This window comes from Heteronotia binoei, unplaced genomic scaffold (genome assembly GCF_032191835.1).
Source record: "Heteronotia binoei isolate CCM8104 ecotype False Entrance Well unplaced genomic scaffold, APGP_CSIRO_Hbin_v1 ptg001496l, whole genome shotgun sequence".
Classification (NCBI taxonomy): Eukaryota; Metazoa; Chordata; class Lepidosauria; order Squamata; family Gekkonidae; genus Heteronotia; species Heteronotia binoei.
This window is the reverse complement of record NW_026800292.1, coordinates 148738-175490: the sequence shown is the minus strand read 5'-3', so window position 1 is coordinate 175490 and position 26753 is coordinate 148738. Positions and strand designations below refer to the sequence as shown.

The 26753-nt window shown below is 48.8% G+C and overlaps 1 protein-coding gene across 1 annotated transcript in view; it reads left to right on the top strand.

Moving 5' to 3' along the window:
* Positions 1 to 3030: 3030 nt before the first annotated feature.
* The window catches only part of MRPL48 (mitochondrial ribosomal protein L48), a 31082-nt gene continuing 7359 nt past the window's right edge, over positions 3031 to 26753 (top strand). The window contains 7 exon segments of the mRNA XM_060263964.1: positions 3031 to 3138; positions 6600 to 6658; positions 10900 to 10943; positions 12851 to 12933; positions 22210 to 22382; positions 24607 to 24668; positions 24671 to 24708. Coding sequence (XP_060119947.1) covers positions 3118 to 3138; positions 6600 to 6658; positions 10900 to 10943; positions 12851 to 12933; positions 22210 to 22382; positions 24607 to 24668; positions 24671 to 24708 — 480 coding nt within the window. The 5' untranslated portion in view covers positions 3031 to 3117.

The following is a 26753-nucleotide window of genomic DNA, read 5'->3' as shown; positions in this document are numbered from 1 at the left end:
GTTACCATCATAAGAACATCAGAAGAGACCCGCGGGATCAGACCAGTGGTCCACCTGGTCCAGCATCCTGTCTCATACAATAGCCAACCAGTTCCTCTGGAAGGCCAACAACAGCGCAGAGAGGCCGAGGCCTTCATAAGAAGGGCCCTGCTGGATCAGACCAATTGTTCATCTAGTCCAGCATCCTGCCTCACACAGTGGCCAACCAGTTCCCCTGGAAGCCAACAACAGGGCACAGAGGCTGAGGCCTTCATAAGAACATCAGAAGAGACATAAGAACATAAGAGAAGCCATGTTAGATCAGGCCAATCGGCCATCCAGTCCAACACTCCAGTCCAATCCAGAAGCCATGTTAGATCAGGCCAATGGGCCATCCAGCCCAACACTGGATGGCCAATGGGCCATCCAGTCACACAGTGGCCAATTTTTTTTTATTTATATAAATATATACACACACACACACACACATAACCCCCTCTTGAAGGTGGCTATGCTTGTGGCTGACGCCACCTCCTGTGGCAGTGAATTCCACATGTTAATCACCCTTTGGGTGAAGAAGGACTTCCTTTTATCCGTTTTAACCTGTCTGCTCAGCAATTTCATCAAATGCCTGCGAGTTCTAGTATTGTGAGAAAGGGAGAAAAGTACTTCTTTCTCTACTTTCTCCATCCCATGCATTATCTCGTAAACCTCTATCATGTCACCCCGCAGTCGACGTTTCTCTAAGCTAAAGAGCCCCAAGCGTTTCAACCTTTCTTCATAGGGAAAGTGTTCCAGCCCTTTAATCATTCTAGTTGCCCTTTTCTGGACTTTCTCCAATGTTATAATATCCTTTTCGAGGTGCGGCGACCAGAACTGCACACAGTACTCCAAATGAGACCGCACCATCGATTTATACAGGGGCACTGGTTGATTTGTTTTCAATTCCCTTCCTAATAATTCCCAGCATGGCGTTGGCCTTTTTTTTATTGCAAACGCACACTGTCTTGACATTTTCAGTGAGTTATCTACCATGACCCCAAGATCTCTCTCTTGGTCAGTCTCTGCCAGTTCACACCCCATCAACTTGTATTTGTAGCTGGGATTCTTGGCCTCAATGTGCATTACTTTGCACTTGGCCACTTTGAACCGCATCTGCCACTTTGACGCCCACTCACCCAGCCTCAATAGATTCCTTTGGAGTGCCTCACAATCGTCTCTGGTTCTCACCACCCTGAACAATTTAGTGTCATCCGCAAACTTGGCCACTTCACTGCTCACTCCCAACTCTTATTATAATCACGTTGTGTCAAGAAGTATTTCCTTTTGTTTGTCCTGAATCTGTTGCTCACCAGCTTCATTGGATGCTGTTGAGGTCTTATTTGACGGCCTTCTCAGAGAGCCTCCACTCTCTGTGACTAGGCAGATGGCTGTTTTTTCACATGTGCCGGACACCTTTCCCCAAGAAGCTTAGGTACACAGCTCCCTTTCTCATTTTATCTTCTTCAAATTATCGTTACATATATATGCTGCCTCTTACCACCAAGTAGTCTCAAGGCAGCTAACAAACATCAGTTAAAAACATAATGCATATAAAACTAGCAGGCAGCCAGCTGGGTGGCCTTGGATCAGTCGCAAGCTCTTTCAGAGCTGTTCTTTCAAGAGCAGTCCTCGAAAGAGCTCTCTCAGCCCCACCTACCTCACGGGTTGTCTGTTGTGGGGAGAGGAAGGAAAGGAGATTGTAAGCCACTGAGCCTCCAGATGAAGAACGTGGTATAAATCCAAGCTCTTCTTTTTCTCCTCCTCCTCCTCCTTAGAAGAGCTCTGTTTTGCAGGCCCTGCAGAACTTAGCTAAGTTTCATAGGGCCTGCATACCAACTGACAGCTGGTTCCACCAGGATCGGGCCACCTCAAAGAGACCCCCAAGGTTAAAAATGATTGAGCCCCCAAATAGAAGGTGCCTCCATCCTCCGTTATTTCCAAAGAAGGGAAGGCATTGAAAAAGAACATGGTCCCTTTAACTGCGATAGCCAGAACTCCGGACTTCAATCGTGCTTGTCACACCCTTGCTCCTGGCTCCACCCCCAAAGTCTCCTGGCTTCACCCCCAAAGTCCCCAGCCTTAGGAAATTTTGCTGCAAATAAATGAATGATTTGGAAGGGACCAAAGAATCTACCCCGCTCACCTCCAGTTCTCCATCCTTAACCAACCGCAGCAGTAGCTGGAAGAGTAAAGCCCCTGATTGGCTGCGGGTGTGCCTCACCCCACAACAGGAACCCTGTAGGGTGCCAAACTCCAGACGCTGCCTGGAGATCTCCCGCTGTTACCATTGATCTCCAAATTGCAGAGCTCAGTTCCGCTGGAGGAAATGGCTGCTTTGGACTACGCTATTATACCCTGCTGAGGTCTCCTCCCTCTAGGGTTGCCAAGTCCAATTCAAGAAATATCTGGGGACTTTGGGGGTGGAGCCAAGATCAAGCCTGTGACAAGCATAATTGAACTCCAAAGGGAGTTCTGGCCCTCACATTGAAAGGGACAGCACACCTTTTCAATTCCTTCCTTCCTTAGGAAATAATGAAGGATAGGGGCACCTTCTTTTGAGGCTCATAGAATTGGACCCCCTGGTCCAATCTTTTTGAAACTTGGGGGGGTATTTTGGGGAGAGAAACTAGACGCTATACTGAAAATTTGGTGCCTCTACCCGAAAAAACAGCCCCCCCCCCCAGAGCCCCAGATACCCGTGGATCAATTATCAATTATAATTTTCTATGGGTATAAATCTCCATAGGGAATAATAGAGTTCCCAGCAGACATTTCCCTCCCCGCCCCCGCTTTCTGATGACCCTGATGTGGGGGGAGGGCCTCCAAACAGGGGGATGCCCTGCCCCCACCTGGGGATTGGCAACCCTACCCCCTCCCGAAACCCCACCCTCGACCCCCGAAATCTCCCGAGTGGAAAGGTTGTAATCCCCCCGGAACTGTATTCGAAAGAGTCGCGGAGCAAGGGGGACACCGTTTCTCGTCGGACCTCTGTGTTAAGGGGGGCGCGTGAGGCCGGCGTACCCATTCGCCTTCGTGTTTCTCCGCCTGCGTCGCCGTAGTTACCACCAGGAGGGTTGCTGGAACCCGCAGAGGAACATGACTTCGGTGCTGGGCAGAGTACGTACCTCTCGGGAGGGAACAGGGGTGCCAGGGAAGGAGGAGTTGGTGGGAAATCTCAAGCCCTCTCCCCATCCCAATTACTTCCTCCGCCCTTTTTGTTGTTCTTTGACCTTCCCGGTGTTCTTTTCTCCTGTATAGGCTGAGTGGTGTGGCTGCTCCCAGAATCCTTTGCGGTTCCCTGGGGATTGAGAGCAATCTGTCTATACCAGGGGTGGCCAAACTGCGGCTCAGGAGCCACATGTGGCTCTTTCACACCTATTGTGTGGCTCTTGAAGCCCCCACTACCCCATCAGCCAGCTTGGAGAAGGCATTGCTCTCTATAAATCACTTCTCCAAGCCAAGCCAGCCAATGACTTGGAGAATGCATTTAAAGTTGCTTTCTTTCCACTTTCCCCTCCCTCCTTTATCGATTTTCCTCCCTGTCTTGCAGCTTTCAGAGAGAGGCTTGATAGCCATCTGACAGCAAGGGAGGTGCTGTGAATTTAGAGGGGAGGTGTTTGTGAGTTTGCTGCATTGTGCAGGGGGTTGGACTAGATGACCTTGGAGGTCCCTTCCAACTCTATGATTCTATGATTGTCCTTCCTTGGAGGTTTTTCAACAGAGGCTAGATGGCCATTAGGGGGAGGTGTTTGTGAGTTTGCTGCATTGTGCAAGGGGTTGGACTAGATGACCATGGAAGTCCCTTCCAACTCATAAGAACATAAGAGAAGCCATGTTAGATCAGGCCAATGGCCCATCCAGTCCAACACTCTGTGTCACACAGTGGCAAAAAAATTTATATAAAAAAAATTATATATAAAAAAATTTATATACACACACACACACACACACTGTAGCTAATAGCCACTGATGGACCTCTGCTCCATATTTTTATCTAAACCCCTCTTGAAGGTGGCTATGTTTGTGGCTGCCACCACCTCCTGTGGCAGTAACTCTATGATTCTATGATTGTCCTTCCTTGGAGGTTTTTAAGCAGAGGCTAGATGGCCGTCTGACAGCAAGGAAGATCCTGTGAATTTAGGGGGAGGTGTTTGTGAGTTTGCTGCATTGTGCAGGGGGTTGGACTAGATGACCCTGGAGATCTCTTCCAACTCTATGATTCTCCTTTGGAGGTTTTTAAGCAGAGGCTAGATGTCCATCTGACAGCAAGGAAGATCCTGTGAATGTAGGGGGAGGTGTTTGCGAGTTTCCTGCAGTGTGCAGGGGGTTGGACTAGATGACCCTGGAGATCCCTTCCAACTCTATGATTCTCCTTTGGAGGTTTTTAAGCAGAGGCTAGATGTCCATCTGACAGCAAGGAAGATCCTGTGAATTTAGGGGGAGGTGTTTGTGAGTTTGCTGCATTGTGCAGGGGTTGGACTAGATGACCCTGGAGGTCCCTTCCAAATCTATGATTCTGAAACATCTGACGTTTATTTTTTTTCCCCTGTTGGAATATCATCTCTGCTTTAAAGTGCATACTTCTTATGTCGATGCAGTCCTGGAATCTCGAGTTAATGCTCCCTCGGTGATAGGTCCTAGGTTTGGGGAGAGCTGATCCTGGTCAGAATAGGTAAAGCAAAATTTGATTGCTGTCTGGTTCCGCAGAGAGCAGTTTCATGTGGGGTTTGCACCTCTAAAAAGTTCACTCCGTGGGGGGGAATGGGGAGAGGTTGGTTTTTACAATTTGTGTTTATCTCAGAAAATGTTTGCTGCTTTCCATAAGAACAAAAGAGGAGCCATGTTGGATCAGGCCAGTGGTCCATCCAGTCCAACACTCTGTGTCACACTCTGTGTTGCCCCCTCTCCAAGCACCAAGAATACAGAGCATCACTGCCCCAGACATAAGAACATAAGAGAAGCCATGTTGGATTAGGCCAGTGGCCCATCCAGTCCAACACTCTGCGTCACACAGTGGCCAAAAAAACCCAGGTGCCATCAGGAGGTCCATCGTTGGGGCGAAGACACTAGAAGCCCTCCCACTGTTGCCCCCCCAAGCACCAAGAATACAGAGCATCATTGCCCCAGACAGAGAGTTCCAACAATACGTTGTGGCTAATAGCCACTGATGGACCTCTGCTCCGTATCTTGATCCAATCCCCTCTTGAAGCTGGCTATGCTTGCAGCTGCCACCACCTCCTGTGGCAGTGAATTCCACATGATAATCACCCTTTGGGCGAAGAAGGACTTCCTTTTATCTGTTCTAACCCAACTGCTCAGCAATTTCATGGGGTGCCCATAAGTTCTTGTATTGTGAGAATGGGAGAAAAGGACTTCTTTCTCCACCTTCTCCATCCCATGCATAATCTTGTAAACCTCTATCATGTCACCCCGCAGTCGACGTTTCTCCAAGCTAAAGAGCCCCAGGCTCTTTAGCCTTTCTTCATAGGGAAAGTGTTCCAACCCTTGAATCATTCTAGTTGCCCTTTTCTGCACTTTTCCCAATGCTAGAATATCCTTTTTGAGGTGCGGCAACCAGAACTGCACACAGTACTCCAAATGAGACCGCACCATCGATTTATACAGGGGCATTATGATACTGGCTGATTTGTTTTCAATTCCCTTCCTAATAATTCCCAGCATGGCGTCGGCCTTTTTTATTGCAATCGCACGCTGTCTTGGCATTTTCAGTGAGTTTTCTATTAATTAGCCAGTTTTCGATCCACAAGAGGACCTGTCCTTTTACTCCATGACTCTCAAGCTTACTAAGGAGCCTTTGATGAGGAACTTTATCAAAAGCTTTCTGGAAGTCAAGGTAAACAACATAGGGTCTGCTTGTTTGTACAAACTGGCCCTGAGGAACGGAACGCGTTCAAATCTCCACAGTGGCGTTACGCAGGCAAACGTTGTGCTTAGACTGCTGTCTGCCAATCAGTGTTCCAACCCTTGAATCATTCTAGTTGCCCTTTTCTGCGCTCTTCCCAATGCTATAGTATCTTTTTTGAGGTGCGGCGACCAGAATTGCACACAGTATTCCAAATGAGACCGCACCATCGATTTATACAGGGGCATTATGACACTGGCTGATTTGTTTCCAATTCCTGGTTATTTTTTGCATCCTGATTATCTCTCCACATTGCGTTCCTTTCCAGGTATATTTGTATACTCTTTGAGTCTCCAAAGCAAGAGGGGTGGGGTTTCTGCTTGATTTGAGGGTGTTCTTTTGTACATTCGCCTAAGCTGAAGTGTGAGGCATCCAGAACAAACTTAGCTGAATGTACATTTTTCTCTCCCCACGTATTACGCTGTTGGGGTGCACATGGGTGAGTGACGGAGTGCACAAGAGAGAAATTGCAGTCATCTGTCTTCCTGCCTTTCTCCTGAGAAAGCCAGGCTGCAAGGCTTCTGATGCTGGTGGCCCGGAGACGTACAGCTCTTGGTGTGGACGATGTCAGCGAAAATGAATTGCCGGAGAGCAGCCCGTTGCCTTGAAAACGCTAGGCAATTTTCAAAATGTTTTCTCTCCCCCCCCATATTAGGTGTTCTGCCTGGGAAGGGAACCGTTTCTGAAAGAGATGCTGGCCAGACAGCTTATCAGGTAAAATGACTGAAGTTTAAACCACATCCATCTGGCATCCTTTGTCTGTTTTCTTTCTTTCTTTCCTTTCTTTCTTTCTTTCTTTCTTTCTTCTTCTTTCTTTCTTCTTTCTTTCTTTCTTTCTTTCTTTCTTTCTTTCTTTCTTTCTCTCTCTCTCTCTCTCTTTCTCTCTCTCTCTCTCTCCTTTTTTCTTTCTTTTGGGGGGGGGTTCAAATATATTTGTTAAGTATAGGTATAAGGAGGGGGAACAAAAGGGGAAATTGGGGGTCATATATCACCATCGTAGCTCTACAAATTCAATTATACCGTCATTTGAACATATGAAGCTACCTTATACTGAATCAAACCCTCGGTCCATCAAAGTCAGTCTTCTCTACTCAGACTGGCAGCGGCTCTCCAGGGTCTCAAGCTGAGGTTTTTCACACCTATTTGCCTGGATCCTTTTTAGTTGGAGATGCCGGGGATTGAACCTGTGACTTTCTGCTTACCAAGCAGATGCTCTACCACTGAACCACAGCCCCATTCATGGCTCTCCAGGGTCTCCAGCTAAGGTTTTTTTTACACCTATTTGCCCTGGACCCTTTTAGTTGGAAATGCCGAGGATTGAACCTGGGGCCTTCTGCTTACCAAGCAGATGCTCTACCACTGAGGCACAGCCCCATTCATGGCTCTCCAGGGTCTCCAGCTGAGGTTTTTAACGCCTTTTTGCCTGGGCGCTTTTTAGTTGGAGATGCCGGAGATTGAACCTGGGACCTTCTGCTTACCAAGCGGATGCTCTACCACTGAGCCGCCATCCCGCCCCTTATTTCATCAAGTAATCACAGTCATTTCTGTAAGTCTATTAACAATTTTTCGAGCGTTAGTTTGCTTAAAGTTCAGAATCTCATTTATACTGAAAAAAAGTTAAATTCAGTCATGTGTATTGATCTGGTTATATAACGGTTGCCAAAGTTCCTTGATCTCTTTGTTGGTTTTGCTCGCTAAATTCGCCAGTATGTCCATTTCAGCCATTTCCAGAACTTTTGCTAGGAGTTCCTCTCTTGTGGGAGTTTCAGCCTTCTTCCAGTACTTAGCATATGTTATCCTGGCTGCAATTATAATATGCAAAATCAAATGTTCAGTATTTTTATCTATAGTTTCAGGCAACATATTCAGCAAGAACAACTCAGCCTTTTCTGTTATCCTAATGGGGTTGGTTTGCACAGCACTAGGGGCACTGTTAGGAATCCAAACACATGTGGGTCAGAGCCCAGTTATCAGCAAGAAGGACTTTCCAGCGCCCCCCCCCCCTTTTTTTGGGTTGTTTTATTATATGACACCCTACAGAAACAGTGGTCTCTTTTTTTTGTTTTCTTAGCCATATGTCCACTTAGTGAGATGGCAAGTAAAAAAAGTTGATCTTAAGAACATAAGAAGAGCTCTAATGGATCAGACCACTAGTCCAGCATCCTGTCTCACACACTGGCCAAACAGATCTTCTGGGAAGTGAACAACAGGGCAGAGAGGCCGAGGCCTTCCCCTGATCAGAACATCAGAACCCTGCTGGATCACACCAGGGAGGGTCGATCTAGTCCAGCCTCCTGTCTCACACAGGGGCTGACGAGTTCCTCTGGAGGGCCAACAACAGGGCAGAGAGGCTGAGGCCTTTCCCTGAGAAGAACATCAGAAGAGCCCTGCTGGGTCAGACCTGGGAGGGTCCATCTAGTCCAGCCTCCTGTCTCACACAGTGGCCAACCAGTTTCTCTGGAGGGCCAACAACAGGGCAGAGAAGCCGAGGCCTTCCCCTGAGAAGAACATCAGAAGAGCCCTGATGGGTCAGGACACTGATGGTCCATCTAGTCCAGCCTCCTGTCTCACACAGAGTTCCTCTGGAGGGCCAACAAAAAAGCAGGGAGGCCGAGGCCTTCCCCTGAGAAGAACATCAGAAGAGCCCTGCTGGGTCAGACCAGGGAGGGTCCATCCAGTCCAGCCTCCTGTCTCACACAGAGGCCAGCCAGTTCCTCTGGAGGGCCAACAACAGGGCAGAGAGGCTGAGGCCTTCCCCTGAGAAGAACCTCAGAAGAGCCCTGTTGGGTCAAACCAGGGAGGGTCCATCTAGTCCAGCCTCCTTTCTCACACAGTGGCCAACCAATTTCTCTGGAGGGCCAACAACAGGGCAGAGAGGCTGAGGCCTTCCCCTGAGGAGAACATCAGAAGAGCCCTGCTGGATCAGACCAGGGAGGGTCCATCTAGTCCAGCCTCCTGTCTCACACAGTGGCCAACCAGTTCCTCTGGAGGGCCAACAACAGAGCAGAGAGACCAAGGCCTTCCCCTGAGAAGAACATCAGAAGAACCCTGCTGGGTGAGATCAGGGAGGGTTCATCCAGTCCAGCCTCTTGTCTCACACAGGGGCCAACCAGTTCCTCTGAAGGGCCAACAACAGGGCACAGAGGCCGAGGCCTTCCCCTGAGAAGAACCTCAGAAGAGCCCTGCTGGGTGAGACCAGGGAGGGTCCATCCAGTCCAGCCTCCTGTCTCACACAGAGGCCAGCCAGTTCCTCTGGAGGGCCCACAACAGGGCAGAGAGGCTGAGGCCTTCCCCTGAGGAGAACATCAGAAGAGCCCTGCTGGATCAGACCAGGGAGGGTCCATCTAGTCCAGCCTCCTGTCTCACACAGTGGCCAACCAGTTCCTCTGGAGGGCCAACAACAGGGCAGAGAGACCAAGGCCTTCCCCTGAGAAGAACATCAGAAGAACCCTGCTGGGTGAGACCAGGGAGGGTCCATCCAGTCCAGCCTCCTGTCTCACACAGAGGCCAGCCAGTTCCTCTGGAGGGCCAACAACGTGATGTTGCCTCCTGCCTCTGGGATTAAGAGGTTTACTTCCTCTGAATGTGGAGGTTCCCCTCAGTCACCATGGCAAGTAGCCACAGATAGACCTTTCCTCCATGAGTCTAATCCTCTTTTAAATCCCCTGATAAGAACATAATGTAAGCTTAGTGTAAGTTGCTTTCAACATCATATGTGGGAAGGGGCTAATAAAATATGGGGAAAGGACAGGGCTTTTTTGGTAGAAAAAGCCCATCAGGGACTCATTTGCATATTAGGCCACACCCCCCTGGTGCCAAGCCAGCTGGAACTGCGTTCTTCTGTGTTCCTGCTCAAAAAAAGCCCTGACTACAGCCATATCTAAGTCTCTCAGTGGCTACTTGCCATGGTGACTAAAGGGAACCTCCACATTCAGAGGCCCCAAACCACTGAATCCCAGAGTTGAGGCCTCTATGCCCCATTATTGGCTGTCCAGAGGAAGTGGTTGGCCACTGTGTGAGACAGGATGCTGGACTAGAGGGACCCTCCCTGGTCTGATCCAGCAAGGCTCTTCTGATGTTCTTCGCAGGGGAAGGCCTCAGCCTCTCTGCCCTGTTGTTGGCCCTCCAGAGGAAGTGGCTGGCCACTGGGTGAGACAGGAGGCTGGACTAGATGGACCCTCCCTGGTCTGATCCAGCAGGGCTCTTCTGAGGTTCTCCTCAGGGGTAGGCCTCGGTCTTTCTGCCCTGTTGTTGGCCCTCCAGAGGAACTGGTTGGCCACTGTGTGAAACAGGAGGCTGGACTAGATGGACCCTCACTGGTGTGATCCAGCAGGGCTCTTCTGATGTTCTTCGCAGGGGAAGGCCTCAGCCTCTGTGCCCTGTTGCTGGCCCTCCAGAGGAACTGGTTGGCCCCTGTGTGAAACAGGAGGCTGGACTAGATGGACCCTCACTGGTCTGATCCAGCAGGGCTCTTCTGATGTTCTGATCAGGGGAAGGCCTCAGCCTCTCTGCCCTGTTGCTGGCCCTGCAGAGGAACTGGCTGGCCCCTGTGTGAGACAAGATGCTGGACTAGATGGACCTTCAGTGGCCTGACCCAGCAGGGCTCTTCTGATGTTCTTCTCGGGGGAAGTCCTCAGCCTCTCTGCCCTGTTATAGGCCCTCCAGAGGAACTGGCTGGCCACTGTGTGAGACAGGAGGCTGGACTAGATGGACCCTCACTGGTCTTATCCAGCAGGGCTCTTCTGATGTTCTTCTCAGGGGAAGACCTCGGCTTCTCTGCCCTGTTGATGGCCCTCCGCAGGGACTGGTTGACCATTGTGTAAGACAGGAGGTTGGATTTGGTAGACCACTGGTCTGATCTGACAGGGCTCTTCTGATGTTTTTATATCTGCAACGGTGTTTGGTTGCGCAGAGGTTATATTGTAATATGGAACTTTCTTTTTCTTCCCCCTTAGTCTTGCCTTTGAAACATCCAGAAAGAATCCTGTCTGCTCTGTTGGTAAGGATATTTTGTATTCTACTTAGTTTGCACGTTCCAGTGACCAAAATATAGAGAAAATGTTCCGCACATCAAGTTATGTATATGCAGTTGAATTTTAAAATCAGGAAAAAAAATCCACACTCCCACAGTCTTCTTACATTTAACACTCCTAAATACATAGTTTTCAATTTATGTCACTGCTCTTCAGTATCCATCAACTGTCTGATGGTCTTTTTGTTCAGATGTATCTCAAGATATCTTTCTTCTACCCACTCCATAGGTTTTTTCCTATTACAGTATACCACATACAAAGACATTTTAGAAAAACAAGATCCCCTATGTTGTCAGTTCAGTGCCAGTGGAGGAGTGGGGGATACAAGGCCATTCCATCAGCTGCCAGTGGAGGAGTGGGGAATCAAACCCGGTTCTCCCAGCTAAGAGAGCTCTGGCTGACCCAAGGCCATTCCAGCAGCTGCAAGTGGAGGAGTGGGGAATCAAACCCGGTTCTCCCAGATAAAAGAGCTCTGTGTGACCCAAGGCCATTCCAGCAGCTGCAAGTGGAGAAGTGGGGAATCAAGCCCGGTTCTCCCAGATAAGAGAGCTATGGCTGACCCAAGGCCATTCCAGCAGCTGCAAGTGGAGGAGTGGGGAATCAAACCCGGTTCTCCCAGATAAGAGAGCTATGGCTGACCCAAGACCATTCCAGCAGGTGCAAGTGGAGGAGTGGGGAATCAAACCCGGTTCTCCCAGATAAGAGAGCTCTGGCTGACCCAAGGCCATTCCAGCAGCTGCAAGTGGATGAGTGGGGAATCAAACCCGGTTCTCCCAGATAAGAGAGCTCTGGCTGACCCAAGGCCATTCCAGCAGCTGCAAGTGGAGGAGTGGGGAATCAAACCCGGTTCTCCCAGATAAGCATCCGCTCACATAACCACTACACCAAACTGATGGGAAAGACCTCTGCCTGAGGTCTGTGTTCTCTCTAAGCTGAGTTAGCATGAGCTAGCTCATAGATTTTTAGCCTCCAGCTCGCACATTTTCGTCTTAGCTCAGAGAGGATGACCCCAGAGTCAGGTTTGGTGTAGCTCAGAGCCGGTTTGGTGTAGTGGTTAAGTGTGCGGACTCTTATCTGGGAGAACCGGGTTTGATTCCCCACTCCTCCACTTGCAGCTGCTGGAATGGCCTTGGGTCAGCCAGAGCTCTCTTATCTGGGAGAACCGGGTTTGATTCCCCACTCCTCCACTCGCACCTGCTGTTATGGCCTTGGGTCATCCATAGCTCTGGCAGAGGTTGTCCTTGAAAGGGCAGCTGCTGTGAGAGCCCTCTCCAGCCCCACCCACCTCACAGGGTGTCTGTTGTGGGGGAGGAAGGTAAAGGAGATTGTGAGCCGCTCTGAGACTCTTCGGAGTGGAGGGCGGGATATAAATCCAATATCTTCTTCTTCTTCTTCTCATTGATGCAGGACCTCACAACTTTAATCCAAAGAGTTCTGAGTTTTGCTATCTGGAAGGGGATTGTTTTTCCCCTCTGTGATTGGACAGAAGGGGCCTTACCCCGCCAACGTCCACATGAACGGACAACTCAGCAGTAAGGATACATGAGTGTATGCGGGACTTCTTCTTTTTTTGTAGGAGGAACTCCTTTGCATATTAGGCTACACCCAGGCCTCAAATTCAGCAGGTGCTCACAGGAGCACAGCTCCTGAACCTTTCTGAGGTTTTCCCCTCCTCCTCCCCACCTCCCTTGTCTATTGAATAGGAGGTGCAGCTGCATAACAATCCCTGGATGAGGAGAGTGGGCAGCCAGCCAGCCACCAGGGGCTTTGCCACGCCCCCAACAGCCCTCATTAACCCCTGGAGAAGCCCGCGCCACCCTTTCTCCACTTCTTATGTGATTTTGGGTATATTCCTCTGTCCCGTTTCCTGCAGGTAATCCTCTGATGAGCTGCGTCAGGCAATACAAGGCTAATCCTACCCACGGCATCGGCCGGTACAAACATCTCTTACCAGAGGTAAGTGTTTCTAATGTTTATTGATTTCTCAGCTTCTTAGAGCAGGGGTGTCAAACATGCATTTTGGGGGCCAAATCAGGCCCCCGATGGGCTCCTACCAGGCCCCCGAACAACTGACTGTCATCTGCTTTCTTCTCAATAACAGCTTACTTTGAAAAGCTTGCTCAATTGCATAGGAGCTAAAGAGCAGAACCTCTTTTTGGTGTCATTTGATGTAACGGTTAAGTGTGCGGACTCTTATCTGGGAGAACCAGGTTTGATTCCCCCACTTCTCCATTTACACCTGCTGGAATGGCCTTGGGTCAGCCATAGCTCTCTTCTCTGGGAGAACTGGGTTTGATTCCCCACTCCTCCACTTGCAGCTGCTGAAACGGCCTTGGGTCAGCCATAGTTCTCTTATCTGGGAGAACCAGGTTTGATTCCTCCACTTCTCCACTTGCACCTGCTGGAATGGCCTTGGGTCAGCCATAGCTCTGGCAGAGTTGTCCTTGAAAGGGCAGCTGCTGTAAGAGCCCTCTCAGCCCCACCCACCTCACAGGGTGTCTGTTGTGAGGGAGGGAGATAAAGGAGATTGTGAGCCACTCTGACACTCTTGAGTGGAGGGCGAAATATAAATCCAGTGTCTTCTATTTTCTCCATTGGCTTAGGCTCCTCCCTTGGGGAGAAAGGGGGAGGGGAAGAGTAGCTTGCTTTGCCAGGCTCTCAATCGTACAGCAGAGCTATTGAGCCAAGCCTCTCTTCCTTCTATTGGCTGAGGCTCCTCCCCCCAGTCCCATGGGGAAGGAAGGAAAGAGCCATAGCTTCCTTTGCCTAGTTCCCTGGATCCCATGGGAGAAATACAAAGAACGCATCTGTCGGGTCTTCGGTACCCCTCCCGGTCTCCCGGCGTCGCCGTTGCCCCTCCCGGGCCCTCTGGGGCGTTCCCCGGAGGTCTCAGAAACAGGGGAGTGGGCACTGGGTTACTTCACCGCAGGCCCCCGTTCCCTCCTGGCTGTGCTGTGGCTCCTGTCCCTCTCTCGCGCGAGGCAGCCTCTTTGCGCATCAGCCAGCTTCTTCAGCGACCTCCTCCCTCCCTCCTTTTATGCTTCCCGACCCAACCTTCCCCCTCCCCGGGTCCTGCCCCTCTCTGGCTCCTCCCCCCTTCAAAGCCCCAGACGCCCGGGAGAGGCGAGCCAGGGCTGGGCTGACTGGGCGTGCCTCGGGCGTCCTAGCCCTCGGCTGCGTGCTGCGATGGGGCGTCTCACGCTGCGACGAGACGAACGGCTCTCCTCCTCCTGGCTCGGTGCTGGGCTCAGCTTCTCCCTCTTGCTCCCCGGCGTCTTGCCCTGGCCAGACTTCTCGGAGTCGGGCTCGGAGAGGTGGGGAAGGCTCTTGGGGTGACGACGAGGGCTTGGAACGGCTGGCAGGTGACGGGGGGTCTCCTCCGCGCAGTCCCCGCCCGGGCTTTAAGGCCAATGAGTGCTAACGCTTTAACCATGTTTTAAGTGTTTTAAAAATATATATATTTGTGTTTGTCTGTGTTCTTTATAAAAATTTATTTCTCTGCTACCTGATCTTAAATAGGCACGCACATGGGCCAGCCCGACGTGGCCCGGCCCAACAAGGTCTCATTTATGTCAGATCCGGCCCTCATAACAAATGAGTTTGACACACCTGTCTTAGAGTATATTTTCAGAGAGTGAAGGAAAAGCAGCACACCACACTTCACTCATCAAAAGCAGAGAACCTCTCCGCTGGAAAGCGCCCGTCAGGATTATTTCAGTGGCCCGCCTTGGGCCAGGAGTTCTGGAGGTCTGCGTTGCCACCACCAAGAAGGCCTTAGTGCAGATGTGATCTGAAGTTTCATTTGCTTTCTGGCAGGGGTCGTTTTGTAGACCAGGAGGCGCTGGAGCTCATTAGCACAGCTCCTTTGCATATGCGCCACCCCTCTGACATCGCTGCAAGTGTACTAAATTATATCAGATAGATCCAAGCGGGCAGCCGTGTTGGTCTGAAGCGGTAGAACAAAGCAGGAGTTAAGTGGCACCTTTAAGACCAACAAAGTTTTATTCCGAACATAAGCTTTCGTGTGCTAAAAGCACACTCCTTCAGACGAGGGGATAAGGTAACGACCTTAAAATGCTTCTTGAAGTATGACTGTCGTCTTCAACCTGACTCCCACCGTACTTTTTCAATTACTTTCTCCTATGTGGCCGCAGTGGCATGAGGACGATTTCCCCTTCTTTATACGTTTTGGTTATTTCCCCACTTTTTTTGTGGGGGAAAAACATTACAAAGTTTGTCAGATCTTAGAGTTTGGCAAAATTCTCACAGAGGGTTTGAACAATGGAGCCCAGAAGCAAGTATTTTTTTGAGGGGGGGGGGGCGGGTTGAGATAGAGCGCAATAAAATTTAGAGGTTCCGGAGCTCTTCTCCTGTGAGCTCCTGCCCAAAATGAGGCGTTGCTTTCTGGAATGGTCTCTCAGCAGGGGTGCCTCACTGACCTGTGAGGGGAATGGGGGACGGCTTTCTAGTACCTTCCTCAGTATGGACAACGTAGGCCAGTGGCCGGACGGGGTTTCCCAGTGCGGTGCCCATGGGCACTTTTCCAGGGCCTCCAAAGTGTTTCTAGAAAGCGAGTGAGGGCAGATGGGGCTGTTGCCCAGCAAGGTTTCTGATTGGTCAATAGAGGTTTCATTGGTTGTGCAGCTTTCTAAAAATGTTGCTTTGGCAGCAGCTGCAACCACAGCACAAGGATCTTCACTGTGTGACTGAAGGTAAAGCAGCCGCTTTGTGGCTAGCTCCACCTCTTGCGGCAGCCGTTTTGTGGCTGGCTCAAATTCTTACAGCAGCCATCTTGTGGCCGGCTTCGCCTCTTGCGGCAGCTGTTTTGTGACTGGCTTCACTTCCTGTGGCAGCCGTTTTGTAACTGGCTCTGCCTCTTGCGGCGGCCATTTTGTGGCTGGCTCAAATTATTACAGCAGCCATCTTGTGGCCGGCTCTGCCTCTTGCGGCGGCCATTTTGTGACTGGCTCCACTTCCTGTGGCAGCCGTTTTGTGACTGGCTCTGCCTCTTGCGGCGGCCATTTTGTGGCTGGCTTCACTTCCTGTGGCAGCCGTTTTGTGACTGGCTCTGCCTCTTGCGGCAGCTGTTTTGTGGCTGGCTTCACTTCCTGTGGCAGCCGTTTTGTGACTGGCTCTGCCTCTTGCGGCAGCCGTTTTGTGACTGGCTTCACTTCCTGTGGCAGCCGTTTTGTGACTGGCTCTGCCTCTTGCGGAAGCCATTTTGTAGCTGCCCTTACCACGCTGTGTCAAAATTCCAATGACGTTTGCAGGCTCAGAAAGTTTGGGGACCCCCGAGTTAAGGGTACTGCCTGAAGAACAGATAGGCTCGAGCTCAAGTCCTGCCCCACTAGCTTTCTGCTCTTTCTCCCCCCCCACCACCTTCTCCGTTCCCCAGCCTCTCCATTTTGCTGTATGGACAACCCTGTGGTTCTTTCAGCTGTGGTCCAAATGGGTAATGACATTCCAGCTGAACCCCAAGCAGCTGAGTTGAGGCTGGGAAAGAGCAGCTTTGAAACTTCGCAGGGATGTGGGATCACGAAAAAGGGGGCCTCTTGCAATTTGGGAAGATAATGAACCGATAATTCATCCGGGCAGGGTTGCCTGGAAGGCAGAAGTTAAAATAGAAGCCATTTGTCCTAGCTTGTCAGGGTCTTCTCGGCAGAAAGGCCTTTTAATTGTGGCGAGGCCTTCTATTTCCTCCCCGATTTCAAACATCCCCTGAAGTTAGGGTTGCCAATCCCCAGGTGGGGGCAGGGGATCCCCTGGTTTGGAGGCCCTCCCCCCGCTTCAGGGTCGTCAGAAAGCGGGGGGAGGGGAGGGAAATGTCTGCTGGGAACTCTGTTATTCCCTATGGAGATTTATTCCCATAGAAAATCATGGAGAATTGATCCGGGGGTATCTGGGGCTCTGGGGGGGGCTGTTTTTTGGGGTAGAGGCACCAAATTTTCAGTATAGCATCTAGTGCCTCTCCCCAAAATACCCCCCAAGTTTCAAAAATATTGGACTAAGGGGTCCAATTCTATGAGCCCCAAAAGAAGGTGCCCCTATCCATTATTTCCTAGGGAAGGAAGGAATTGAAAAGGTGTGCCGTCCCTTTAAATGTGACGGCCAGAACTCCCTTTGGAGTTCAGTTATGCTTGTCACAGCCTTGATCTTGGCTCCACCCCTAATGTCTCCTGGCTCCACCCCCAAAGTCTCCTGGCTCCACCCCCAAAGTCCCCAGATATTTCTTGAATTGGACTTGGCAACCCTACCTGAAGTACAAATCCTGTTAGAGCCCGGGTCTCACAGCAGGCTGAACTGAGATAGAGTCCGGAGGTGGTACGGCAACCCCACCAGGAAGTGGTTAAGTTACTCAGGAGACAAGTCTTTTTCGTTTTAAACAGTTTTATTGATAGCATATGGTGACAATATCCATTGATATCGTCTCTATCCCTAACCCATATGATATTTTCTAATCCCCCCTCCCTCCGTTACTAGACTCCCGCCGAAGTTATATACTTAAAGTTCACTTATAAAGGTACCTTTAACTATAACAATCTAAATTCATATTCTGCCTTTTTCTAATACATATTATTAAAAAATTGTCCAATGTCTTTTTACATTCCATTCTTTCTCTACATATCCTCTAAATTTCTTCCACTCCCTTTTAAACACTTCCAAATCATAGTCTCTTAGAATTCTTGTTAGTTTATCCATCTCACTCCACGATAAAACTTTCACAATCCAATCCTGTTTCTCTGGTATTTTTTCTTGCTTCCACAACTGCGCATACAATGTCCTAGCAGATGAGAACAAGTACCAAATTAAAGTTCTGTCTTCTTTTGGAAATTTTTCCATTTGTAATCCCAGCAGAAAAGTCTCTGCTACTTTCTTGAAGTCATATCCCAGAATCTTAGATATTTCTTGTTGTATCATCTGCCAGAACTTTTTCGCTCTTCCACATGTCCACCACATATGATAAAAAGAACCTTCATGCTTTTTACATTTCCAACATCTATCCGACATCTTTTTACTCATCTTTGCCAGTTTTTTAGGAGTCATAGACCACCTATACATCATCTTGAAACAGTTCTCTTTAATACTCTGACATGTTGATATTCTCATAGAGTTCTTCCAAAAGATATTAGGAGACGTCTTTTTGTGTTGTGGGAACAAAGCAGGACATTTCACAGGTGGGCGTGCCAGGAAAGCAGGGCTGACCCGCCCATTAGACAAATTAGGCATTTGCCGAGGGCGCTGACAGGGCAAGGAAGCCGAACTCGGCCTCCCCCCCCCCCAATGCCCTAGACCAAGGGTGGCCAAACTGTGGCTCGGGAGCTACATGTGGCTCTTTCGCACATGTCGTGTGGCTCTCCAAGCTCTCTCTGCGAATACTCCCTCTAAGATGAGGAATCTTAAGAACATAAGAACATAAGAGAAGCCATGTTGGATCAGGCCAACGGCCCATCAAGTCCAACACTCTGTGTCACACGGTGGCAAAAAATGTTATATACACACATACACTGTGGCTAATAGCCACTGATGGACCTGTGCTCCATATTTTTATCTAAACCCCTCTTGAAGGTGGCTATACTTGTGGCCGCCACCACCTCCTGTGGCAGTGAATTCCACATGTTAATCACCCTTTGGGTGAAGAAGTACTTCCTTTTATCCGTTTTAACCTGTCTGCTCAGCAATTTCATCGAATGCCCACGAGTTCTTGTATTGTGAGAAAGAGAGAAAAGTACTTCTTTCTCTACTTTCTCCATTCCATGCATTATCTTGTAAACCTCTATCATGTCACCCCGCAGTCGACGTTTCTCCAAGCTAAAGAGTCCCAAGCGTTTCAACCTTTCTTCATAGGGAAAGTGCTCCAGCCCTTTAATCATTCTAGTTGCCCTTCTCTGCACCTTCTCTAAAGCTATAATATCCTTTTTGAGGTGCGGCGACCAGAACTGCACACAGTACTCCAAATGAGACCGCACCATCGATTTATACAGGGGCATTATGATACTGGCTGATTTGTTTTCAATCTTGTGAGCAGAAATTCTACTTTAAGAGCTACTGGCCTGAAAGTTATGAGCTACTACGTAAATTAGTTTGTTCTAGGGCCATTTTTCCTGAGCGAAGAGAAAAATGTTTGAGCAGGAGGCTAAAAATCTGTGCGTGAGCTCACACTCACAGCTCCGAGGGAACGTTGCTCGCTGGTATAATATCTGCTGTCATAGATTTCAGTTCAGAAATGGGTGGCGGAAGAGCGCCGCTTCGCAGGCCGCGTGGAACTGCGTGAGCTCTCGCAGGGCCCTAACCTCTTCTGGAAGCTCGTTCCACCAGGAAGGAGCCGCAACAGAAAAGACCCTGGCTCTGGTCGCCTTGAGCCTGGCCTCTTCGATGCTGGGGATCGAGAGCAGATTTTGTGACCCTGATCAAAGGGCCCTCTGGGGTACATGCTGGGAAAGGCAGTCCCTGAGGTATGCAGGCCCCTGGCCATATAGGCCTTTAGAAGTGATAACCAGCACCTTGCAGAACATAAGAGAAGCCATGTTGGATCAGACCAATGGCCCATCCAGTCCAACACTCTTTGTCACATAAGAGAAGCCCTGTTGGATCAGGCCAGTGGCCCATCCAGTCCAACACTCTGTGTCACATAAGAACATAAGAGAAGCCATGTTGGATCAGGCCAGTGGCCCCTCCAGTCCAACACTCTGTGTCACATAAGAACATAAGAGAAGCCCTGTTGGATCAGGCCAGTGGCTCCTCCAGTCCAACACTCTGTGTCACATAAGAACATAAGAGAAGCCCTGTTGGATCAGGCCAGTGGCCCATCCAGTCCAACACTCTGTGTCACATAAGAACTTAAGAGAAGCCCTGTTGGATCAGGCCAGTGGCCTCTCCAGTCCAACACTGTGTCACATAAGAACATAAGAGAAGCCCTGTTGGATCAGGCCAGTGGCCCATCCAGTCCAACACTCTAGGTCACATAAGAACATAAGAGAAGCCATGTTGGATCAGGCCAGTGGCCCATCCAGTCCAACACTCTGTGTCACATAAGAACATAAGAGAAGCCCTGTTGGATCAGGCCAATGGCCCCTCCAGTCCAACACACTGTGTCACATAAGAACATAAGAGAAGCCCTGTTGGATCAGGCCAATGGCCCATCCAGTGCAACGCTCTGTGTCACACAGTGGTAAAAATATATATATACACTGTGGCTAATAGCCACTGATGGACCTCTGCTCCATATTTTTATCCAATCCCCTCTTGAAGCTGGCTATGCTTGTAGCTGCCACCACCTCCTGTGGCAGTGAATTCCGCATGTTAATCACCTTTTGGGTGAACAAGTGCTTCCTTTTATCCATTTTAACCTGACTGCTCAGCAATTTCATTGAATCCCCATGGGTTCTTGTGAGAAAGCGAGAAAAGGACTTCTTTCTCTACTTTCTCCATCCCATGCATTATCTTGTAAACCTCTCTCATGTCACCCCGCAGTCGACGTTTCTCCAAGCTAAAGAGCCCCGAGCATTTTAACCTTTCTTTATAGGGAAAGTGTTCCAAACCTTTAATCATTCTAGTTGCCTTTTTTGGCACTTTTTCTAATGCTATAATATCATTTTTGAGGTGCGGTGACCAGAACTGCACACAGTGCTCCAAATGAGACCGCACCATCGATTTATACAGGAGCATTATGATACTGGCTGATTTGTTTTCAATTCCCTTCCTAATAATTCCCAGCATGGCGTTGGCCTTTTTTATTGCAATCGCACACTGCCTTGACATTTTCAGTGAGTTATCTACCACGACCCCAAGATCTCTCTCTTGGTCAGTCTCTGCCAGTTCACGCCCCATCAACTTGTATTTGTAGCTGGGATTCTTGGCCCCGATGTGTATTACTTTGCGCTTGGCCACATTGAACCGCATCTGCCATGTTGACGCCCACTCACCCAGCCTCAACAGATCCCTTTGGAGTTCCTCACAATCCTCTCTGGTTCTCACCACCCTGAACACTAGTGTCATATGAACATATATGAACATATGAAGCTGCCTTATACTGAATCAGACCTTTGGTCCATCAAAGTCAGTCTTGTCTTCTCAGACTGGCAGTGGCTCTCCAGGGTCTCAAGCTGAGGTTTTTCACACCTATTTGCCTGGACATTTTTTTGGAGATGCCGGGGATTGAACCTGGGACTTTCTGCTTCCCAAGCAGATGCTCTATCACTGAGCCACCGTCCCTCCCCCTATCTGCAAGCAAATGCGGTAAGCAGTAGGTAATCAGTGCAGCGCTTTCAGTACAGGTTGGATGTGTTCCCGTGAATGAAGCCCCGTTAACAGCCTTGCACTAGTTGAAGCTAGAGGCACCACACTGGGTGGTTTGCTACGTGGCAGGAAAATCCCCTGCTGCGGTCAATTGATGGTTAGTTCAGTGACAGATGAGGCCCGAGGCAGGATCAGGAAAACAGCTTTTCCTTTATTGAAATAACATGCGCATGGATCAGGCCCATGTGGCTCATGCCAAAGGGTATGGGTCTGACCTGATTACAGAAAGAGCACAAGGTTTTGTACTGCTTAAAGTGATACATCAGCAGAATCAAGCAAACTGGAAATGAAGCCGCGCGCCCACACACATAGGTCTCTCTCTCTCTCTCTCTCTCGGCTTGGCTTCGCGAACGAAGATTTAAGAAGGGTGCAGTAGTCCACGTCTGCTGCACGCTCGCTGGTGGCTGACAAGACCAATGCGGGACAGGCAGATCCGGCCACAGTAGCTGCAGGGAAAAGTCTGATTTGGGGTTGGTGCTGTAGCAGTGCGATTCTTCCTCAATCTCCTTTTGTCCTCAAGACCAGCTATGCGTGCGTTCTCAAAGGAAGAGACAGCCTGGTGGATGGTGTGCCTCCATGCTTTGCGATCTGAGGCTAGGTCAGACCACTGGTGATGGTTGATGCGACAGGTGCCAAGGGATTTCTTCAAGGAGTCCTTGTACCTCTTCTTTGGTGCCCCTCTATTTCGATGGCCGGTGGAGAGTTCGCCATAGGTACACAACAAAATAATGCAAGCTAGTGACCAATCTACTAAGAAGTATATAGAAACCAATCCAAATGTCCAAAACATGTAAATTAACAGCCAACAGCGTGTCAGTTTTATTTTGGCTTGACGCCTCTGCCGTAGCGGCTGTCTTTTCCGTGATGCTGCTGTTCAAACTTTGGGGGCCCTGCCCGCGTCCCACCTGTGTCGACTGGATCACCTTCTCCCGGCAGGTTTCCAAGAAGAAGAAGGGCAGGCTGCAGATGAAGGAGATCGACCCCGGGACGGAGCACACGTACGGCTTCTTGAACATCGCGATGACCTCGCACGACATGGCCGCGGTGGAGCACTACGCCCGCTACGTCCACAAGCTCTGCAACCGACTGTCCATCAGGGTGGAGGAAAGGTAGGCGGAGACTTCTGGATGTGTGTTTCTTTGCGTCCCGCCTCAAGGGACCTTTCCCATAGTCGGGGGTGGGGAACAGTGGCTCTCCAGATGTTTTTTTTGGCCTGCAACTCCCATCAGCTCCAGCCGTTGGCCATGCTGGCTGGGGCTGATGGGAGTTGTAGGCAAAAAAAACCATCTGGAGAGCCACTGTTCCCCACTCCTGCCATAGACAGAGATATGCTGTAAGAGATGCCTGTTAGGGGGACTGCCCGTTAGTGGGAGGCTCTCAGATGCTAGTGTTGTTATGTGCTCTTGCACTTGGGCGCTCTAGAGAAGTCGTGGGGGTTCTTGAAGCCCATTTTTACTCTGCTTGGAGTCTAATAAACTGTTTTGCTTTCCCAAACTGGGAGTCTAATAAAGTTTATCTACGAGTAAGCCTTCTGATAGTAGCCTTCTGATAACTGCAGGTTGTTTTGGTAACTGCAGGTTTATAGTTTTGGATTTGTACTGTTGGAGGCGCAAAAGAAATCCCCAACAATTTTGGTGATCCATCGATGTGATTTCAGTACAATCTTGGTTGTTTGGGTAATTGGAGGTACAGGAGCAGTGCATAAACAGAATTTGCTAACACTTTGTAATAGTATTAATGACCCCTGAGGAAGGCTCTTGTGACCGAAATGCATACAGTCCTCTCGGCCATCTGATATTTTCATCAATTGTCTATGTCAGGGGTGGCCAAACTTGCTTAGCATAAGAACCACATAGAATAAATGGCAGATGTCTGAGAGCCGCAAGACAAGAACATCAAATGTCTGAGAGCCGGAAGACATGAACGTCAGATGTTTGAGGGAGGAAGGAAGGAATAGATGGGAGGGAGGGAGAGGTGGAAAGAAAGCAACTTTAACTTTAAATGCATTCTCCACGCTGCCGGCCAACAGGGCAGTGGGGGCTTCAAGAGCCGCACAATATGTGTGAAAGAGCCACATGTGGCTCCCGAGCCACAGTTTGGCCACCCCTGGTCTATGTGAAACCATTAATTCAATATGTAAAATGCTTGCAGCTTGTTCAAAGCTCATGTTGATGTTCTGTGTAGTCTGATCTTCAGACTATTTTTCATCTTTGCCATTGTGTACACTGTAATATATATGCAGGAAACTCACAAATACCTCCCCCAGTGCAGACATCCCCAGTGAGCTGTGCTCCATCCAGGTTTTTCAACAGAGGCTAGATCACTTATTGGAAACAACCTAATTGCCCCCCACTCCAGAATTGGTGTAACAAGGTGTGGGATGTACTAATCCATGACAAGATGACAACAACTATAATATTGCTAGACAATGTAAGGGCGGGTGACTGGTTCTTACAAAAATGGTTTGACTTCCTTGAGTATGTGAATAGTGCTGATACCATATTTGGGAAACTACCGGCTAAATATTTGAACTTTATGATTTATTAACCTTTGACTGTCTGTAACCCTTGGCCTAATGACTTACTGGCATTTATACAGCATTTGTTGTATTTGTATCCAAATGCTAACTAGAAATATCTGATGTGACGGTTCATACAAAGTTTTTGTTGTGATTCCCTATGATAGGGAATGTTATTTGTAAAAAATTGCTTTTTTTTTCAATAAAATTTAAATTATAAAAAAACAGGCTAGATGATCATCTGATAGCAATGAGGATCCTGTGAATTTAGGGGGAGGTGTTTGTGAGTTTCCTACATTATGCAGGGGGTTGGACTAGATGATTCTGGGGGGTCCCTTCCAATTCAGGAGGTGGTGGGCTCTCCTTCCTTGGAGACTTTTCAACAGAGGCTAGATGGCCATCTGACAGCAATGAGGATCCTGTGAATTTAGGGGAGGTGTTTGTGAGTTTCCTGCATTATGCAGGGGGTTGGACTAGATGATTCTGGGGGGTCCCTTCCAATTCAGGAGGTGGTGGGCTCTCCTTCCTTGGAGTTTTTTAAACAGAGGCTGGATGGCCATCTGACAGCAATGAAGATCCTGTGAACTTAGGTGGTGTTTGTGAGTTTCCTGCATTGTGCAGGGGATGGGACTAGATGAACCTGGAGGTCCATTCCAACTCTATGATTGTATTATCTGTCTGTCTGTCTATCTTCCCATCTAGCTGTCTATCTTCCGTCTATCTATCCATCTAGCTATCATCTTCTGTCTAAAGATATATAAAGTAATAATTGCTTTTAGGTGCATTTGACCCTTTTAACGCTGTTGTTTCCATAGCTACGCCATGCCCACCAAAAACATGGAGGTGATGCTGATGCAAGAGCAGGGGTCCAAGATGTACCTGATGCTGTCCTGACATCCCACCAGCGTATTGTTCAGGTAGGAGACAGCTTGTTGTTTCTGAAATAGGACGGAGACGTCTCATAAGAACATAAGAGAAGCCTTGTTGGATCAGGCCAATAGCTCATCCAGTCCAACACTGTTATCGCACAGTGGCCAAAATACACACACACACAGTGGCTAATAGCCACTGATGGACCTCTGCTCCATATTTTTATCCAATCCCCTCTTGAAGCTGGCTATGCTTGTAGCCGCCGCCACCTCCTGTGGCAGTGAGTTCCACATGTTAATCACCCTTTGGGTGAAGAAGTCCTTCCTTTTATCCATTCTAACCTGACTGCTCAGCAATTTCATTGAATGCCCATTAATTCTTGTATTGTGAGAAAGGGAGAAAAGGATTTCTTTCTCTACCTTCTCCGTCCCATGCATAATCTTGTAAACCTCTATCATGTCACCCCGCAGTCGACGTTTCTCCAAGCTAAAGAGCCCCAAGCGTTTTAACCTTTCTTCATAGGGAAAGTGTACCAACCCTTGAATCATTCTAGTTGCCCTTTTCTGCACTTTTTCCAATGCTAGAATATCCTTTTTGAGGTGCGGTGACTAGAATTGCACACAGTATTCCAAATGAGACCGCACCATCGATTTATACAGTACATGATACTGGCTCATTTGTTTTCAGTTCCCTTCCTAATAATTCCCAGCATGGTGTTGGCCTTTTTTATTGCAATTGCACACTGTCTTGACATTTTCAGTGAGTTATCTACCACGACCCCAAGATCTCTCTCTTGGTCAGTCTCTGCCAGTTCACACCCCATCAACTTGTATTTGTAGCTGGGATTCTTGGCCCCAATGTGCATTACTTTGCACTTGGCCACACTGAGCCTCATTTGCCACGTTGACACCACTCACCCAGCCTCAACAGATCCCTTTGGAGTGCCTCACAATCCTCTCTGGTTCTCACCACCCTGAATAATTTAGTGTCATCTGCAAACTTGGAAACTTCACTACTCACTCCCAACTCTAAATCATTTATGAACAAGTTAAAGAGCATGGGACCCAGTACCGAGCCCTGCGGCACCCCACTGCTTACCGTCCTCCACTGCGAAGACTACCCATTTATACTCACTCTCTGCTTCCTATTACTCAGCCAGTTTTTGATCCACAAGAGGACCTGTCCTTTTACTCCATGACTCTCAAGCTTTCTAAGGAGCCTTTGATGAGGAACTTTATCAAAAGCTTTCTGGAAGTCAAGGTGAACAACATCTATTGGGTCTCCTTTGTCCACATGTTTGTTCACCCCCTCAAAGAAATGCAACAGGTTAGTGAGGCAAGATCTTCCCTTGCAGAACCCATGCTGAGACTTCCTCAATAACCCGTGTTCATCAATGTGCCTACTCATTCTGTCCTTGATAATGGTTTCTACCAACTTTCCCGGTATTGAAGTCAGACTGACAGGCCTGTAATTTCCCGGATCTCCTCTGGAACCCTTTTTAAAGATGGGGGTGACATTTACTACCTTCCAGTCCTCAGGAATGGAGGCAGATTTCAATTAAAGATTACATATTTTTGTCAGGAGATCCACAAGTTCAACTTTGAGTTCTTTCAGAACTCTCGGATGTATGCCATCCGGACCCAGTGACTTATTTGTTTTTAATTCGTCCATCAGTTGTAGGACCTCCTCTTTTTTCACCTCAATCTAACTCAGGTCCTTCAACACCCCTTCCAACACCCCTCTGGAGCGGGCAAACACTTCTCGTTTTCCACAGTGAAGATGGAGGGAAAAAATGCATTCAGCTTCTCAGCCATTTCCCTATCCTCCTTCAGTAATCCTTTGACCCCTTGGTCATCCAAGGGCCCCACTGCTTCCCTGTCTGGTTTCCTGCTTCTAATATATTTGAAGAAATTTTTATTGTTGGTCTTTATGTTTTTTGCAGTATGCTCCTCATAGTCCCTTTTTGCCTGCATGATCACAGTCTTGCATTTGATTTGCCACAGCCTGTGTTCCCTTTTATTAATTTCACTTGGACTAGCTTTCCACCGCTTAAAGGAGTCCTTCTTACCTTTTACAGCTTCCATTACTTTGT